This window comes from Ambystoma mexicanum, chromosome 13 (genome assembly GCF_040938575.1).
Source record: "Ambystoma mexicanum isolate Mex_15411 chromosome 13, UKY_AmexF1_1, whole genome shotgun sequence".
Taxonomy (NCBI): domain Eukaryota; kingdom Metazoa; phylum Chordata; class Amphibia; order Caudata; family Ambystomatidae; genus Ambystoma; species Ambystoma mexicanum.
The window spans coordinates 138,757,668-138,777,102 of record NC_090938.1 but is presented as its reverse complement, the minus strand read 5'-3'; the positions used below and the strand labels follow the sequence as shown (position 1 = coordinate 138,777,102).

At 44.6% G+C, this 19,435-nt stretch overlaps 1 protein-coding gene and 1 long non-coding RNA gene across 8 annotated transcripts in view; one reads left to right on the top strand and one right to left on the bottom strand.

Annotated features, from left to right (window-relative positions):
• The window catches only part of SCUBE3 (signal peptide, CUB domain and EGF like domain containing 3), a 785,923-nt gene that overhangs the window by 625,582 nt on the left and 140,906 nt on the right, over positions 1-19,435 (top strand). For all 7 annotated transcript variants that reach the window (XM_069633481.1, XM_069633476.1, XM_069633480.1 and 4 more), the window contains one exon: positions 2,835-2,951. In XM_069633481.1, coding sequence (XP_069489582.1) covers positions 2,835-2,951 — 117 coding nt within the window. The remainder of the gene's footprint in view (positions 1-2,834; positions 2,952-19,435) is intronic.
• The window catches only part of LOC138520988 (uncharacterized), a 258,021-nt gene that overhangs the window by 137,786 nt on the left and 100,800 nt on the right, over positions 1-19,435 (bottom strand). The gene's annotated exons all lie outside the window — the stretch shown is intronic.

The following is a 19,435-nucleotide window of genomic DNA, read 5'->3' as shown; positions in this document are numbered from 1 at the left end:
CTAAAAGCTTGCCTAAATAAGTGAAACAGCTTACTTACTCAAGACTACAGTTCATCAAATGCTCAGGTGCTAGGGTTGGACTTTGTATGTTAGTGTTGGTAATTGTATGGGTGTGTCTTCTATTTTCTATGGTTGTAATAAGTTAGACCAGTGATTGCCTCCCCATTTTATGCTGCCTCAGTGTCACCTAGTGTGGTAATAATTGTATTTCTGTTTTCCAATAAACGTGTGGGATATGTCCACTTGGGACATCTTACTTTTATCAAGTATACATATTTAGAGTGATTTAACTTCCAATTTTTCTAGCTTGATGCACATTATTCTTCATAAACAAATACATATATATGTTTCAGTGCATGATGTGAGTACAATCTTTTAATATGTGTCCCTCGTGAGTGATCATCATTCTAAAGCAGTGTCTATCCCTCTTAAGAGGCAAGCCAAATGCTCAGTTACATCTGCCTGAGAGAGTGGATCAAACTGCGTGGAAACCCTGCAGGTCCACTACAGTAGTCTCTCTAAACCCCACATCACTTGTGGTTTTGGAAAACCATCCTAACAGCTTGAAATGTTTATCAGTTGGAAAACGTTTTTGTTTTCAGTAAAGATTTTAATTTGTACAATTCTGTATGTGTGATTTTGGTATGTAAAATGTTCCTACATTAGTTTGCCAGAAAACACAACCTGTCGAAGATTCTGGCGCAGTGAACATGCCAGTAGTAACTCTTTGTGATTCTACATGGAGTTGGTACCTTGAAACATTAGACATGTTAAAAAAGGGACATTTTGGGTTGTAGGAGGATATATTCCAATAACGCACTGAAAGGCAAAGTGTTTTTAACAGAGAGAAAACGAAAAAAATGAATAGCTCTCTTAATCATCACCAGTCCCCCTTAAAAGGTATGCAGTTATGCAATGGAGCCCAGTCATGTACCCTCTCCCCTTTTATAACTTTTATAACAGAGAATTCCACCTGATCTATGTTTTGGTTTATTCTCTCAGGTGGCCTGGATCGAGCAGAGACATGCACCATCAATGTGTAAACAGATCATGCAGCTAGTGAACAATGCAGTGTTAGGGTATCTTGTGGTCCATGTTTCACATCTTTACCCTCTCTGAGGAAGCACTGTTCACCTAGGGTTTGCAAACATTTGCCAGGTGTAAATAGATGACTGATTGTAACATGTAATCTGAGCCTGAACTAAATGCACGTTGGGAAGAATATTCGTCTTCCCAGGTTTTCTGCTCAATTTGTTGTTTAGCACCTTAAATGCAAATTCAAAATCTCCTCAAAAACATCACTATATATGCAATTATTTTGTGGTGTACTATCAGTAAAATACTAATTGGGTGCCTGATGTAGATCCTGGAATAATAAGCCAGACCGTTTACCCTTTCTGTCTGATGTTCATCTTATCACCAAATAGCTTCCCTGCATTAGTTACCACGTTTAAACATCTACCAAGACAGATCTGGAGACTAAATGATGGTCACTACAGAAGGACTCTTGTGTATGCAACAGACATTCTGGTTCCTCGCTTGTTCAGTCAACAGAAAATAAATCTGGGTGGCCTCTGAGAAGTCCAAAGTGAAAACATGAGAGGAAAAAAGGGTTTGAGTTGGTCAGACTTGGACCGTGAGAGGAGAGGATGGCATTTTGTAACAGGCTTGCAACATTAGTGTGAGATAAAACTGAATGCCTAGACTCCACATGAGAAGATCTAATGGCTTGGACCAGTCTGGCTCAGAGGATGGGAGCAGAAGACGGAATGGAGCAAGTAGACTCAGAGCATGCAGTCAGGAGAATCCATGGACCCGCCTACCTAAGCATGAAATGGTGAGACAGCATGGACCCACCCTGCCCAGAACATTGTTTAGAAGATGTCATGGGGTTACCAAGTTCAGAACATGGGAGGAGGAGACATTATGAGACAACCAGACTCTGGATGATAAGGAGAAATTGGCATTGAACTGCCACGCTCAGAATTTGAGATAATGAAACCACAAGGAGCAAATCTGACTCAAGACATGAGAGTTGGGAATGGCGTTGAGTAACCCACTTAGCATGTGAGAAGAGGAGACAGCACTGAAATAGCTAGACTCAACATGAGATGGTGACACAGCAGAGGGCAGTTCATCTTGGAGCATAATGAATGGAATTTAATTTGGCATACTCCTAAGTCTGTTTACCTCATGCCATCTTGTCTTCTATTCTGAGACTGATTGCCTGAAATCATATGCTTTTCTCATTTCTTGAGTCCAGTTGCCTTCTGCTGTCTTCTCTTCTTACGCACCTGGTCAGATTGGCGCATGCCGTTCATTAGCATGTCGTTTCATCGTCTCATGGTCTAAGTATGCTTGTGTCATGCCTTCTTGTTCTGCCATGATTAAGTCTGTTGGCCTCATGCAGTCTCCTCTTCTTCCGTTCTCTATCTGGATACTTCATTTGGTGTTCTCTTCTAATGTTCTGAGCCTGTGGTTGCCTTCTGCCTTCCTTTCATGTTCTGTCCGCCTCCCCTCTACTACTTACAACCTAAATCTGAATGACTTGTACTATCAGCTCCTTTATTACGAGTTAGGTAATCATATGTTATGGAATTCTGTCTTGTCCTGAGTATAATTATTTGAGGCGCACATGGCTTTTACAATCTAAGTCTGGTCCTTCCATGACTTCTCTCCTCTCATGTTCTGAGTCTGGGTGTGCTGGGCCATCTACTCTTTTCATTTGGATCTTGGTTGTCCCATGCTGTCCCCTTCTCTCATATTCTTAGCCTGCCTGCCCCATCTGTATTTTCCTGTTCTGTTCTGAGTTTGGCTTTCCCTTTCTGTTTCAGACATCGATGAGTGCTCGTTTGACAGGACCTGTGATCACACTTGCATAAACTCTCCTGGGAGCTTCCAGTGCCTCTGCAACAAGGGCTACACACTCTATGGACTGACCCACTGTGGAGGTAAGGAGCAATAAAGGAATTCCTCTTCTGTCGCCCTCTCCGGCGGTTGCCCATACCACATTTACTTATAATCTTTCTACCCTCAATCTACTAGCCCAATTATTACATACATTTGTGCCATTCTTACCTTTCTGGGTCAATGAATTGATTGAGTTGATTTCCTTCTATGGGCAGAATAGGCAACAAATTATTTGACCACAAAGGCGTTCAAATGGTAGGTGTGGCCCATCAGTACCTTAGACAAATTGAAAATTCAGTTGTTGGTTATGGGAGGTAACTCTTTGCTACACATACTTGGAACAAACCATCACTGTACATGTTGACAATTGGCTGCATACCCTCATTGTGCTTTTAGGATCAGAAAACGTGATTAAACCCTTCTAAAAATATCTAGTAGTAGCTTCAAAGGCCATCCAAATCATGACTCCCTCCCCCCCAAAAGCATGACAGCCTACACTATCATATTGGTTGTTATGATATTTGTATAGTGTGCAAAAGCAGCACTAAGGGCCACCTAAAAGCACTGAATGGGAAAAGGAGAGATGGAAAGGGAAGACTGGGGAGAGTGAAGGAGGGACAAGAAGTGTGTGAAGTTTGAAGACCTATTGGGTGGGGCGCAGTGACATAAGCCCAGGATCTGACAGCAAGTTAGCAGTCAACAAGTTCATTGAAAGAGGATTCGAGCCAGATAGATCTCAGGCTAGCAGATGAGTGTACATACAGACATCCCTGCTCATGCCCTATCACACTTTTTCCAAATCAATACCTTTACCTGCTCAAGATGTTTTTGGAAGTGTTAAGGATGCACAGAATACGGAGGGCTCAGAACTCAGCCGGTTTCACTGCAGGAGTTATTGTGCAAACAATGCATCCACATGAGTTGGAATATTTTATTTCTCCAGTGATTGTTTTTTAGTTTTAGCCCATAGGTTGGCCTGGCACTTGTTTCTGGCATGTGTGGAGGGATACATATATGCCAGTATCATGACCACCATTTGACCCTCTTGTACCCACTAATTTGTCCATATCTGCTCATCTCTTTTCTATGCCTGCTCCTCCTTCCCTTTCAAATACTCCTCCTCAACGCCCCCACATACCACAGTTTGGATTGCCCCTGGTGGGAGTACAAGACAACACTATCTGGACAAGGCTTAGCTCTATAATATCACTACAATGGTGATATGAGCAATACAAAAGACTTCAGATAAAATAACCAGTAGAAAATGTATTGTTATCTACATTTCTGTCATGTGATTTTGAGCAGTCATTTCTGCCTGCAAAAACATTTTTCCGAAAAGTAATGGATGGTTGGAGCAGCTAGTTAAATTCTGGTATAGTACTTATTTTTTTTATTTTTTATTTACTTGCATTTAATCGCTTTTGCAATTTTTACAAGAACGATGCTGGTTATACTCTAAAAGGAAACCCTCACCTGAGGCTCATTTCACTCCAGTCTGTGCGTTGATCTTTTGAAAAGCACTTTCTAGAATTTTTACCGTGACTATTGTCCATTTCGTTTTTTCCCCGACATTAGCCTGTTCCACCAAGTGGATTCTTCTTCTTCTTCATTCCCCACGAAATCTGTGCACAGGCTGTTCAGGTAAGTAGCTCTTACGTCACTTAGCTCCAGGCATTGTAACAAAAGATGCCTTAGGGTTCCAGGTTGATTTGGCTGCGCACATAATCTACATTCTTTGGTGTTTGTTTGCAGCCTGATTGCCTGGATTTCACGAGTTGGGAGTACATTTAGGCGTACTCTCATGTATGTTTTCCTGAGCTGTTTATTCGGAAATTTAATGCAGTAGGCTAGCGGACCTTTCAGTCTATTGAAGTTTGGAGGAGGTGCTTTGTAAGTTTGTTTGTATGTGCTTTATCAGTGGTATCAATCCATTCTTGGGCTTCCATTTTCAATTTTACTCTCACAGGGTTTGTTTTCAGATCCTCTTCTGTACACGCGATCTCGAGTAGCTTATCCTTTAGTTTGTCTACCCAGGCGTATATAATGGTCAGGTCAAGGTTTGCTATTTCACTCGCAATGATCTTGTCGATTGAACGGGTATCAGGTAGTAAGCTATTCCTGAACAATTGCATGGCACTTTACAGTACTGTTGCTTCCAGGGATAACAGACCTAAATCTCGCCTGATGATCACCATCGAAACCGAATTTGGCGGACCCAGTACAGATTTCCATAGGTATCCTTCTAGTTTCCTCCAGATTACGGTTGGCATGTTCAGAGTTGCGCCCATTCCATAGGTGAGGGTCGGTACTACTTTTCCTTTGTAAAACTGTATCACTAGGACTAATGAAAATTTACCATATTTTCTGTCGATTGATTTCATTTGTGCCGCAAGATTGTTCGCTTTTTCCCATGGTGCTGTTTGCATTTTTGATTCATTCACAGAGTGGTCAATAAATACTCCCAAATATTTGAAATGTGGTACCACTTCGATGTTCACTTTGTCCAAAGACCACTCGTAATTAACTTGTTTTTTGAGGATTGGTTTCTGAGGATCATTATCTTTGTTTTTATTTTGTTCATTTTTAGATTGTTTAGTTCTATGTATAGAGCCAGGTTGGTAAATTGGCGCTGCAGGCCAATTTGGGTCTGATCCAGCAGAATCAGATTGTCTGCGTATAGTAAGCGTGATATGTTAACATTTCCCAACTTGGGCAGGAAGGATCTGATGGATAGTTCTGCTTCTTTGAGGTCCCCCAAAAAGGCAATAAACAGTGCTGGCGCTAACGGGCACCCCTGCTTCACTCCACGTTCCGAGGGTATTTCTCTTGATAGCCGGCCTTGATTGTTTAGACAAACTCTTAGCTTTGTCTTCGTATGGAGAGCCATCACTGGCTCAAGCACTTGTTCCAGTACTTATTGCTTAACCAAGTGTGCCTTCACTTTGATTTCTAAGCAATAGAGCATCCCAGCACATGGAACGAAAGTATTTCGATTGTCTATTTTTTTCCAGCTGTCTAAACAAAGGAAAGATTAGTAGAAACATGTTATTCGTTTGAAAAGAAAAGGAAAGGACCCGTAATAACATCATTTTGATGGGCTCATATGTAGAAGGTTGTAATGTTAAAATATCTCAATGGGGGAATGTGTCTTCCTATAGAAAATGGTAACCTTTGCCTGTTATCTGTGCAGGCCTTCTACATTGCTTCAACTTTTCTTTGTTACACTATGGACCAGATATGGGCAGCACTTGCAGTGAGCTGAGCAATTACCTGAAGAAGATCTATAGGAAGATCTTTTAATGTGCTTTGGTCCCACTCTTTTTTTGAAAGGCCCAAAATCAGAGCATAAATAGAAAGGTTACAAGGTTCTAATCACTATCTCACACAAAGGTTTTCATCAAGAGTCTCACAGAATTACCCATGGTAATGCTGCCAAACCTATTTACCATTAACACTGTTAAGATGGAATTCCAGAATCTGGCCTCGTGGACAGATTTTAGGAGGCCACCCTAGTTATAGTGAACACGGGGAACTCTGAGAGTTAGCAGTGGAAAGCAATTAAGGCTATCTATTCTCAGAAGAGTGTGAATGGGGTTAGGGGTCCACAATGTGTCCACACAGTGAAGCACACAATAATTCAATTTAAACAGGTAAGTACACAAAAACTATATTCTTGGCCCAAACACACACTAGAAAATGAAACAAGCAGGTGATAATATCGCACACCACTCAATTATAAACATATATACAGTCACCATAGGTTCTTATAAATGCATTCAATAAGTTAATCAACAAAAGAAGTGACGTAAGTGATGCAGTAAGATGGAACCAAGTCACAAGAAATATGCCCTGGCTTCAGAAGTCCAATCCCTATGAAGTTATGATATGATATAATATGATATGGCTTTTATAAAGCGCCTATAAACAATTGTTTCAAGGCGCGACGAGGCAAGAGAGGGGGGAACAAAGGGAAGACAGAGACAGCGATCTTACTAGGCCAGATGACATTGAGATCGTGCAGTGGGGCCTTGTGCTAAAAGTCAAAATGTTTCTCCCAGGAAAGTGTCTAATGTAGGTGAAGGTCTTGTGTTGGTCAAAGTTCCAAAGAAGCTATTTATTTATTTATTTGAAAAATGTTAAAGCGCTCACACAGCCCGTGGGCATCGAGGCGCTGTTACAGAAATTGTTTTTTTTTGTTGTTGCGTAATTGTTTTTTTGTGTCTTAGTTGCATATTTATAACGCGCTTAAACACCCAGAGGTTTCTAAGCGCGGACCCGGAGATCGGACCTGTGTTGCTTCATGTCGTCTTCCTTCCAAGGCGCGCACGTTGCCACTGAGCTATCCTCCCGGAACTGGTATGTAAAAATGTGTTTCTATCTTTCGGGTACAACAGCTTTAGATTCGATGATCAAAAAGCAGTGGAATGGAAGAATGCCTCAGGTTTATTCTTAGAAGAACAGGGGGGGAGGGGACAAATGCTTTGCGTTTACCTACCCCCCCATGACTGCAGTTTTGCCAGAGGACTAGATGGGTTGACATGGGTCACAGGTAGTAGGTTTTCTCACCGTTGGTTCCACTGAGTGGTGCCCAGGAGCTGCGGGTGTAAGGATTCTTCCGGTCAGGTCCAGGAGTTGAGTGCAACCCTTTGCGATGGAGAAATGCAGGAAGGACCGATGCAGACATCTTCAGGACACTTCACAAGATGGGGAAGGTGAGTTCCACCGGCGACTTCAGCACACAGGCGATGGCAGGCATCCTTCCATCCTTCCATTCACAATTGAAGAATACCTTCCAGACCAGGATCCCTTGAAGCTGGGAGGTTTGTATTCAGCAGGAAGGCAACTTACACCAGAAGCTAGCAAGTACCAAAGTTCTGGCGGCGAATGCGCAACCGGCACAGTTCTAACGAGGTAGCCAACTAGAGAGCAGGTCAATTCACCGGGGTTGCTCCAGGGACAATTCCGAAAGCTCTCGATGGCTGGACAGTCCAGGGGTTGAAGCACTGCACAGGGCCTTCACAGATCAGGGAGTCCAACAGGACTTCACCGGACCAGACACAGGAATGGAAGGGAGGATGGGCTTCTTCAGGAGTCTTCTTTGGATCTTCAGTCGGATGTTCTTCTACATAGGATACTTGGCTCCAATGCTGATCTGAAGAAATGGCAGCAGGAGTCCTCTTCTTATCCAAGATTCTACCTGCAGCAAGGCCAGGCCCACCAATGGTAAGTATCTGCACCATTCAGACAGCCAGCAGTGGCCCAATTAGGGACCACTGTGGGTTTCACTCGTGTCCCACCCTCAGACGTTCATACACCATGTATGTAGAGTGGGACCAGACAGTCCCACCCGCTTCCTAGGCCACACACACAAACACACAAAGGCAACACTATCCTGTGAAAGCAGCAGATTTTCCAGGCAAGTTCATGAACTTATAAAGGATTTCCTAAACTGGCAAGGCATGAAGAAGGCCGAACAACAATATGGCCAAAGAACAAGTGAAATCTTGTGGCATGGCCATTTTAGGGAACTAGCCACGTTCAGTAGCCATATGCGGTAAACACGAATGTGCACACTAGAAATAACACAAAAATGGTAAAAACAAAATTGCTGCCACCAGCTTGTCTTTAGGAACATAAAAACGTAGCCAAAAAGACTGGTATTGCTGGTACTAAATTCACTGGCAATATTCATACTCTAGAAGAGTAATAAAGAAATACAGTATTACATGGAGATTTTGCCAAATTGGCATGGGACTGGAAACTGGGCCTTTGCTGACCATGTTTCTATTAGACTAAAGAGAATGCAGTTCTTCCTTCATGTTTTTGGCTGAACTGCATATTCTTCATCATGTGAGCATCATTAATATTCACAATCACTGAATATCTCAACCTGTATGTGTGTGGGCTCGGAGCACTTTAAAAAAAAAACTCTTTTGAAAATAGCCAAAGAAATGTTCTCTGTCTTTTAAAAACAATCATTAACCAGTTTTACCTTCATAAAACACCACTATGCTATTTTACAACAGTGATGAACCCCCATGTCTTAGGCTGGAATATAGGACTGGGTCGACCCGGGGGGTTGCGATACCACCTGCTCTGTAATGGATGTCTCAGCGGTCGTACATTGACGATTCTCCAGGCTCCTCAGACAATCCCTAGCCTTCTGTGTCTATGGTCCAAAGCAGCCCATGTGAACAGCCGTACAAGCAAATGAAAAAGGTCGGAATACTTGCCAGGGAGGGTTTTCTATGTTCTCCATCTAGAAAGAGCGTGCTAGTATTTCTAAGTGAAATGCTACTGTTACCAATCAGAGAAAACCTGTTAATTTTCCCACAAGAACTGCCATGTGTCCCTTTCAAAGAAGAATGAATCTTAATGCAAGAGAGAATAATATGTCTAAGAATCAATAAAGATTTCAAACTTTGCCCTTGTGGAACAGAGACCAATGAGTTGCACGGAACTTAGGCTAAAGTTGTGGAATATCCCCAGAAAAGAAATTATGCAACGGCTGGTTTTAGCACGCCGAAACATGGCCCCAGACTGGCAGCCTGAGTGGGAGCTATCACGCAGGAGCAAAGCCTTGGTTTACCCACCACTTACACACAGAAGTTCCAAAGCCTACAGAGTGGCTATGACTGCTACAACAAAATAAAGAATGCAAGATGATGGACTGCTCCAAAGATGACTTGGGTTGGGGAGCCACACATGGACCAGCTTGACAATCATTTACACCTGCTAAGTTTGTAGTTCCACGGAAAGGATGCCAATAACAGTGCTTGCTTGCCACAGTAAAACAATCCAACAATTGAGAGACTCGTGGGTAGGACCACCAGACTATAAAAAGGAAAAGGTAAGAGAGAAAGTGTGTGTGTCACAAGTTGGAGGCAAAAGGTGAAGTACAGTGCATAGCCAAGTAGTGAGAAGAAGAGGAACGGGAAGGAAGAGAAGGGGAGAACACTAGTAACATAAGGAGAACTGGAAGGGAAGAAGAAGGACAGGAGCAGAAAGGAGCTGGAGGGGAGAATACCAGTGTTAGGATGAGGAGGGGTAGTAAAGGAGAAAAAGAGGTCAGAAAGGAGGAGGATTGGAGAACATGAGAGGGAGTGAAAATAGCAAAGGCAGCAGGTGTCAAGATTGCACAAACAGTCGTACAGTTGCATTATTTAGGCAATAGAGATGGAAGCGCCGAACACCAGAGAGGCGGATGAAGGGACTGAGATCAAAGGTGAAGATAGTGAAAATACCAGCGTTCAAGACCTGAACAGGAAAGAGTGGTATGGAAGAGGTCCAGACTAGAGTGTTTCAGATCGTCAAGGTGGAAATAGAAGCCAACAGGTTAGGAGGAGCTGACAGTTAGAATGCAGGAAGTTGGAGACTTAAGAAGGGGAAGCAGTTAGAGAGAGTAACCCCAAAGGAGAGGTATGATGGAGAACATGAGGTCCGGGGAATGAGAATTACTCAAAGATGTCTCTGCCAGCATATCAAGGGGTTATGCCTGACAACCTCTTGGGCCACCATCATCCTGCTAAGGATATTAAAGTGTCTAATACCTGGCCCATGTCAAGACACCCCCAAAGCACAAAGTGGCGATGTTGGTTTTGCATTATAAGTGCAAAGTCCTACCAACATCTACAAAAGACAAGCTAGCAACTTCAGCAGCCAAAAAAAGAAGTGCCAGGCACTTCGTCACCCAAAGACTGTGAGTTACGTTTTCTGTTTTCCAACCAGGAAAGCAGAGCCTAAGGGAGTACAAGAGGGACTGAGAATGTTCATTTGAAACCACAGTTCAATCTAATACATTTGGGCTCTATCTGTACAATAGAACCTCTTGAATGACAACAGAACAATTTACAACAAAAGCAACAACATTTATTGCACCGGTTGAAGTCTTACCATATCCCACAAGCCCTCTATAAATTGTATAACTAACCACAGAAAATAGTAATACACTTTTAAATGCTCCCAATGTTACCACTGGGGCTACCTGCACCACATCTCATGAATTAAATTCACCATGCAAAACACCTAAAGTCAACAAATGAAAATTACCAAAAAACACTCAAAATAAATAAAAATGTATTTCTATGGAACGAACCTGACATATAGAAATAGAAATAAAACCTTCAGTGCCTATTACTAGTTCTAGCACTGATTTAATAATTGAAAGTGTTGTTACACCACAAAAAACAAAACATATCTCACCTAATAATAACCATACTACTATTCCAACAGTTGAAAGACCCCAAATAAAAAAAAATACAAATACATTCCCTATTACTACTACTAGTACTATTTCAACGGTACAAAAGTACCTTTATTGAACAAAAAATAAACTTGACTACTTCTATTACAAAAAAATCTGCTATAACTAGTGAAAAAGCACTTCAAGCGCAAAACAAAAAGCAACACCCCAAATATATTAATATAAGTAATTTACACCATCTGCAACTCAAATGTAAAAAGGGGTAACCCACAAAGATATAATTTAGGAATTCAGCAATGTAAGCACATATACAAAATAAACATGTGCAGGTATATTTTAGAAATGTTTATCGAAATCAAAGTACTGAACAACCTTCAATAACACAGTAGTTCCACTGTAGTTAGTATAACTAAAATACTAAAAGAAAACTATAGCTGTAACTGTAGAAAAAGGAAATGAACCTGTAACTTCTAAAGTTCCTAAAACATATGCGGACTCATTACGAGGAGCGCGCTAAAAACGGGGTCATTACCGGCATGGAGTTACGAGCGGGTCCGTGCTCGTACGACGCCGCCGATAGCGGGTGATTACGAGTGCGCAAGCATGCGCGAACCCCCATGCCTGTAATGGCCATACCAGCATGCCGCTAAAGGCCCTCCAACCCCCCGATAGCGCCATCATGGGACCCGCCGATACCGCCTCCGCCTAGGAGGAACCCCTTAATACCGACCCGGTAATAACAACATGCTAATACCGGGCTCGTAATACCGGACCCGGAAGTAACGTCATCGCGTCGGAACGGGAAATGCGCCAGCGGCCATCTTTAAAAACACAATCTATTGCAATCCTCCCAAACCACCAGCTGTTTACAGGAGAGACCAGTGGCAATACTTACACCATGTCGAAGGCAACCCGGAGGACTACCCCCCGCCTGCGGAAAAGGCGCTTTTCTGATGCAGAATTGAACATGCTTGCGGACGCCCTTGCCGCACATGCTGATGTGATAAATGATCAGAACCTGAATCGTGAGGTGCAGCAGTGCAAGAAGGAGATCTGGCAGGAGGTAGCCCGCAAGATCTCCTCTGTTGGAACCACCCCACGGACAGTGAGAGATTGCAAGAAGAGGTGGGATGACCTCCGCCTCAGGGTCCGTAATATCCTGTCAAGCAACAGGAGGGAGGCCATGGCTACAGGCGGGGGTTCCCACTTTCCTGCCAAAATGACAACCTGGGAGTAGACGGCAAGCACGTTCATCAATCTTGAGTCCATCGAGGGATTTGGGGAGATGGAGACGGGTGTGGCAACATCAGCAGATGGAGGTGAGTGACCCTGCAGATCCCTGTAGGGGAAACCATGACATAGCACAAGTGATTTGGAAGAGAGTCTAGGCAAGGAAAGGCATGTCCCAAAACACACATGAACATATTCTTGTCCAGATGGAGGGCCAAACCCTGCCACACTGAAATGCATGCTGAGTGCTAATCCCATTACCAACACACAGCCAACACACACGGACCGTGCCCATGTAACACATCACACAAACCCCAATACAACAGCATGCCACCTGCCATGCAGCAAATGCCAAAATTCCCCCTCATACTACCCTGTGTGACACATCTGTAAGACATGAATGCATGATTAATGAAATACTCCACTGCACCATAGAATGCATCTGGCATGTAACACCATCACTGATGCCCTGTATCTCTACTAACCCCCAAGCAACGATGGAGAAGATGCCAGCCAGGATACCACCATAAGGGCATCCACGTCCCGGCCACAGAAAACGGCAACCAACACCACCACCTCCGGGGCAGCCTCACAGCCCACACCTACACCCAGTGCGCCTTACACTGTGGACACCCAGCTGCCTACACCCAGTGCACCTGACACTGTGGACACCCAGCAGCCAACACCTACACCAGTGGAAGGCGAGGCCCTAGACCCACTGGCCACCACCGAAGATGACGTGGAGGAGTATGTGGACCAGGAAGGAGTGACGCATGTGGCATGTCCACACTCCCCAAGCCCCGTGTCCACCCCCGCCCCAAACTCAGCCCTCACCCACCTACAGCAGTGCTGATCCCTGCCTGCACGATTCCGACCTGAGCCTCATCCCCGAGGACAGCACTGATAATGCAGGCCCCGTGACAGCACCCTCGACCACTGCTGCTCCCACCAACAGCCTTGAGGTACAGCTGGCGAGGTAGGAGGCCAGACAGGAGTCAATGTTGGACCTGATGCGCCATTATATCGCGGATGGCGAGGACACTAGGTGGGAGATAAACTTAGCCATAGCTGGGACCACAAGCGCCATACCCGCCAACACAGCCGCAGTCAATGCCTCGGCATTGCTGATGAGAGACTGTCTGCAGCAGCCACGACTTGCACCAGGCGTGGAAATCCCCACCGACTCCTCACCATCCACCACACCTGCTTCCTCTGTCTCCACTTCCTCTGCACCCTCCAGCCCTGTGTGTCCTACGAGAAGGAGTTAGAGGCACACTGAAATGCTGCCCCCGGACAGCAAGAAGTCCCGCAAATAGTGTGGGAGAACTATGGGAGTGGCTCAGATGGTGTTGGGGGTGAATGGGAGCATTAGGGGGAGTTTACTGGGGGGGTTTGGGAGTTCACTGGGGGGTTTTGAGAGTTCACTGGGGGGGTTTGGGGAGTTCACAGGGGGTAGGGGGAGTTCACTGGGGGGTTTTGGGAGTTCACTGGGGATTTGGGGGGGTTGTCACATTTTTGCAGTTTGAATCAATACACCCGTTGTCTGAAAAAACATTCAATGCCTGGACATTGTTCATTTCATGTGTATCCATTTAATGTGTGACGGTGTTCAGTGCACAACTCCCAACATTCCCTGTGGGCATGTCCACATGGACCCAGTGTGTCACTGACACATATCTATCAAAGTCCCTGTGGTTCAGAAGTATTCGTGAATCAGTGATTGGCGTTCTGCACGGCCTTCCTGTGCATCACGTACTGGCAGGGGTGCTGCTTCAACTGCGTCTCCATCCTCATCATCCTCACCCGGTGCATGCATGTCAATGTCAGGTGGCAGTGGTACATTTCTCCGGAGGCACATGTTGTGCAGCATGACACAGGCCATGGTGATCTTTGCCACCTTCTCAGGCCTATAAAGGAGTGCTCCACCAGAGCTGCTTAGGCAGCGGAACCGCGCCTTCAACAGGCCAAAGGTCTGCTCAATCACAACACGGGTACGGCTGTGAACCCGATTGTACTCCTCTTCATGGCTGTTCCACGGGTCACACACAGGGGTAAGTAGCCACGGCTACTTTTAAATTATGTTACCTGTCTGCCTTTTTAAGATTAATCGATTATTTTAAATCGGCATAAAATGTATGTATAATATTTTTTTGTGGCAGAATTTATGAAAAAAACATTTTAATGTGTATTTCAGTTTGAAAATATACAAATATTTATTGTACTGCATTCATTATTGTTAATACTCATATTTGGTTGTAATGCATTAATATTAAATAGCTATGGCGCACATTTATAAATACACTACAAAATAAACATTTACATTTGAAATTACTAATTTTAATATGTATACTATTTTGTAGAAAATAATTTGCTTCAATAAATATTTACCTTTTAGAAGCATGTCTTTATTGATATTTTAATTTTTACAGACAAGTAAGTACATTTGTTTCTACTACTGCAATGATTGTACTGCATTTTAAGAAGCCTAAAAACAAATAAGCATATCTGGTAAATACTTGGTAAATTTGGAAGTGAAACACAATCACCAACTTGATGGGACTCATTACGAGAATCGAGGTAATGAAAAAAGGAAGGCGGAATGGTAATAGCGGCATCGTTAACGGGTCCGGTTCATTACGACCCGACAACCCGCCAATACCGGCACCGCCCGTACCGTGACCCCTCATACCTGAATGGGCGCGTACATGCGCCCCTTCCAGGAGTAAATACCGGGATGCCGGTAATAGGAGGACATCACAACCCACGCGGGCATGCAATTACCGGCATCCCGAAGGCGGTAATTAGGGCCTGCACGATGGCGGCCATACAGACATCGCAGACCACCAGTAAACAGCAATCTGCAATCAAGCAAACTGCTATAGGTGCACACAATCACCACAGGTGGAGTCAATGGGGCCTGTCCTTGCATAAAAGGAGTACACCAACACACCACACCCCTTGCTACACCAAAATTATACCATTAGCTGTTGCAATCATGGGGCTGGAGGACATGCCCATACTGCTACAACTACAGCAACAACAGCAACTACAACAACAACAACAACTACAGCAGCACCAACAGGCAGCACAGAGGAGACGCAGGAGGAGAAGGAGGGTGAGACAGGCCCAGCAATTACCACCAGTGCAGCTCGTAGGCAGCCACCAATCCCTCGCATCAGACCCAGTCCATTCAACCTAACCCCTGAGCAGATCCACACCCTGTACAAGGTGACCGGGACACCATCACCACCATAGTGGACATGATAAACAACGACATCGACAGCCTCATAGAAATACGCACTGCCATCCCCCCGCTACTAAAGGTGGTGTCTGTGCTCCACTTCCTGGCCACAGGCACCTACCAGCACACAGTGGGCCAGCTGCATGGCATTTCACAACCACTATTTTCACGCATGCTGACCCAAGTGCTGGATGCCCTCCTGAAGCACGCTAGCACCCACATATCCCTACCACGGACTGCCCAGGAGATAGCCGACACCAAAGTAGGCTTCCATGCACTGGCAGGCATGCCCAATTGTGTTGGTGCCCTCGACTGCACCCATGTAGAATTGGTAGTCCCTCATGCCGTGGAGGCGGTGTACCGCAATCGCAAGCAATAACACTCCATCAATGTGAAGATGGTATGTGACTCCAGCAAGATCATCACACATTGCTGCGCCCGATATCCCGGATCCACACATGATGCCATGGTGCTGCGTAACTCCATGCTACCCTGTCACATGGTGCGACATGCTGGACCGCGCGCCTGGCTGCTTGGTGAGTTGCCTGACTGGCCCATGGCAGTGAATCGGGGTAGTGATGTGTTGGGATGCATACTCCACCTGGGTGGGAATGGGGGGGTGCACACTCCACCTGGGTGTGAATGGGGGGGATGCATACTCCACATGGGTGTGAATGGGGGGGGTGCACACTCCACCTGGGTGTGAATGGGGGGATGCATACTCCACCTGGGTGTGAATGGGGGGGGATGCATGCTCCACCTGGGTGGGAATGGGGGGAAGGGATGCATACTCCACCTGGGTGTGAATGGGGGGGATGCATACTCCACCTCGGTGTGAATGGGTGGGGATGCATACTCCACCTGGGTGGGAATGGGGGGGGGGTACATACTCCACCTGGGTGGGAATGGGGGGGATGCATACTCCACCTGGGTGGGAATGCACGGTGAGTGGAGAATGCACGCAGAGCCAAACACTCGTGACCTGAACCTCCCAACCCCAACACAAAACATCACTGGCACACATTGGACCAATTACGTATATCAATGACAACATGTAAAACGCACAACCTGGCCACCATGTGCATGTCTAGCAAAGCATCACTAAACATGATAGCAACTGTGCCAATGTGGCAAATGTGACCATGCACTGTTTAGTATACACAGCAAAAATGTGAGGCAAAACATCGTCCTGCAGCCACAGTACACCCGCACCAGCATGCAAGAATTCACCCTGCATCATCTGTACAATGCCATCCAGACTACCACACCTTATAGCAGTATAGACTGCATCTAAATAATATGTGTGTATACGTACAGGGACATGTGCATGTCCACAGCAAATATCTGCAGGCATGACTGGGAATCCTGAAGGTGGCTGCTCATAGTGACACACACCTATTTGAATTTGCTTGCAGGTGATGGAGGATATCCCTTGAAGCCGAGTCGGGAGTTCTGAGAAATACCAGGATGTCCTCCATCAGAAGGAAACCACAGGGTGCTGTGGGCAAGAAGTACAGAGGAAGCCAAAAGCCAGAGAGAGAGAGGGACAAATACCCCAGAGAAAGAGCAAATCGAGAGCAGTGGTATGACCCAGAAGAGGTGGACTGTGCAGCCCGGCAACAGGGTTGAGACCATTGGAGCACTGGAGCCGCGTAGAATAAACAAGGAGTCGGAGCGAGAACCGAAGCTGTTCTGATAAGTCCCTATCCTTCAAGCAGTCCTGGTAACGCCAACCCATAGAAAGCAAGGTAACGGGAACAGCGGGAGACCAAGAGGGAAGATGGTAGTAAAGAGTACCCTCATCCCAGTGAGTGGCCTGAAAACTAAGAAGAGTTAGAAACACTCTGGGACTCAACCTACTCATCCCAGTGAGTGGCCCGTAGCTAAGAAGACTGAGAAAAATTCTGGGACTCTGCATACTCTTCGCAGTAATTGGCATGAATCTATGAAAAGTGAGAAACAGAACAGAACCTCTTGTACTCTTCTATGTAATATACGAACTTCTAGGTCTGTAAAAAATATCTCAAGGAGAAATACATAGAAGCAGAGGAGATAGAACAAGATGTTAAATGTCTTATGCATAATGATTTAGAGATCTACAGAAACACATAGGATAAGAAACACATAAAGAGGGATTCGGTATCCCTAGTAATCTCAGAGCAGGATGCACTTTCAGAGACACTTAAGAAAGACATTGCACAGGAATTTCCAAAGCCCATAAAGCTGAGTAGGAGAAGACTACAAAGAGAATGAGCAGCAGAGCCAAAGACTTGGGAAAGTCCCCTAGAAGAACTAAATAAATAAATCCAAGAGATAGCTAAAACGTATCTCAAAATTGTCTACTAAGGCACAGGAAGTCTATCCAGGAGAAGGGAGTCATTCTCCTAGTCTTGAGTTATGTTTGTCTTAGTGGTAGGGACAGAGCCGCTTAGCTTTGGACGGGGGACAGACTGTTTACTATGGACTCCACCACAGACGACAAGCTCCTTACTTAGTTTGGTTAGGCAGGGAAATCCTTGGATTAGGGATAGTGAGGCCTTTTCACTTATTATTTTAATAAAAGAAAGTCAAGAATCCCCAATAGTGGTCTGTCTTCTTCTGACCTACCACACCGCGCATCATGGTCCTGTAATCGGTGCGTGTGGCACATGTGGAATATGAGTGTTGACAGTATGCCATGCTGGCTTGCATGTGGAAATGTCACTTGAGGTGAAAGATGACCCCATTCATCATCATTTGAATATTTCTTCAGAATAATCAAAGTATCTTTTCACAAAATAGGCTGTGCCCACTCACCTAGACCAAGTTCTTATCACTTTCCATCCGTGGAATCTTTGAGTATGAGCACGCCCAAGAAGTAATGTCTTACGAAGATATTGAACATATCACAGATAATCGTTCTACTACCTTAGGCTTTTCAGCTGAGGAAGCAGATGCTATACTGGGCCTAATTAAGGAGACAGCAAAACTACGACCTCTAAAGCCCACAAAGCAAAATAAAGCAACTGGAATACTCAATAAGAAAACTGATTAACCGGAAGCTGCATGCCGTCACGTTAGGTCGATATTATAAAGCACAAAGGATCCCGAGAGGACTAAGGATACCATTAGGGCCGACGTTGTGCAAAGAGAGTAAGGATTTCATAGAGAAGTGGGAGCAAATCCTTAACAAATGCTCACTTGATCTAATACTATTGACTATCAAAGAACTCTCAGGCAACATAGAACAGCTAGAAAAAGAAATTGAAACTTTGTCTCAAGATATCATAAACATCACAAATACTGAATCTTTCACAGAAATACTGGATGATATTAATAGTAAACTAGAAGGGTATGAACGTGATTTGGAAGCCCGTAAGGTAAGAAAATTCTGATGAGACACATATGACTACCTCAATAACGAAGTATATAGATGGATAGATAAATATCAGTATGAAGGCCCAAGACCAACCAAACCAACCACAGATAATAGTAGTTCGGAATCGGATGGTCCAGAACAAGGAGGAAATCCCACAGAAGAGAATGCAACAGCCGGCACCTCAGGAACCACTATACGACCAACTGCACTCTCAAACATAGAACCAAGAGGTTTTTTAGAGCAAAGAGGAAGAGGATGAGACGAGGAAAAAGGAAGAAATCGAGGCATGTTGACCCGGGTACAAACCAATCGGAATTAGTAGTCAACCTTTCGAAAAGGTCATTATCACAACAAGAAATTAAGACGTTGGAAAAAGCGCTCAAATTTGTACCAACTTACAGTTCCAATAGGTTTAATACCCGAGTTGAATTATACAAACTAGTTCGCAAATTCAAATTGAAAATCTTTTTTTGCTAAAACATCTACATCAACG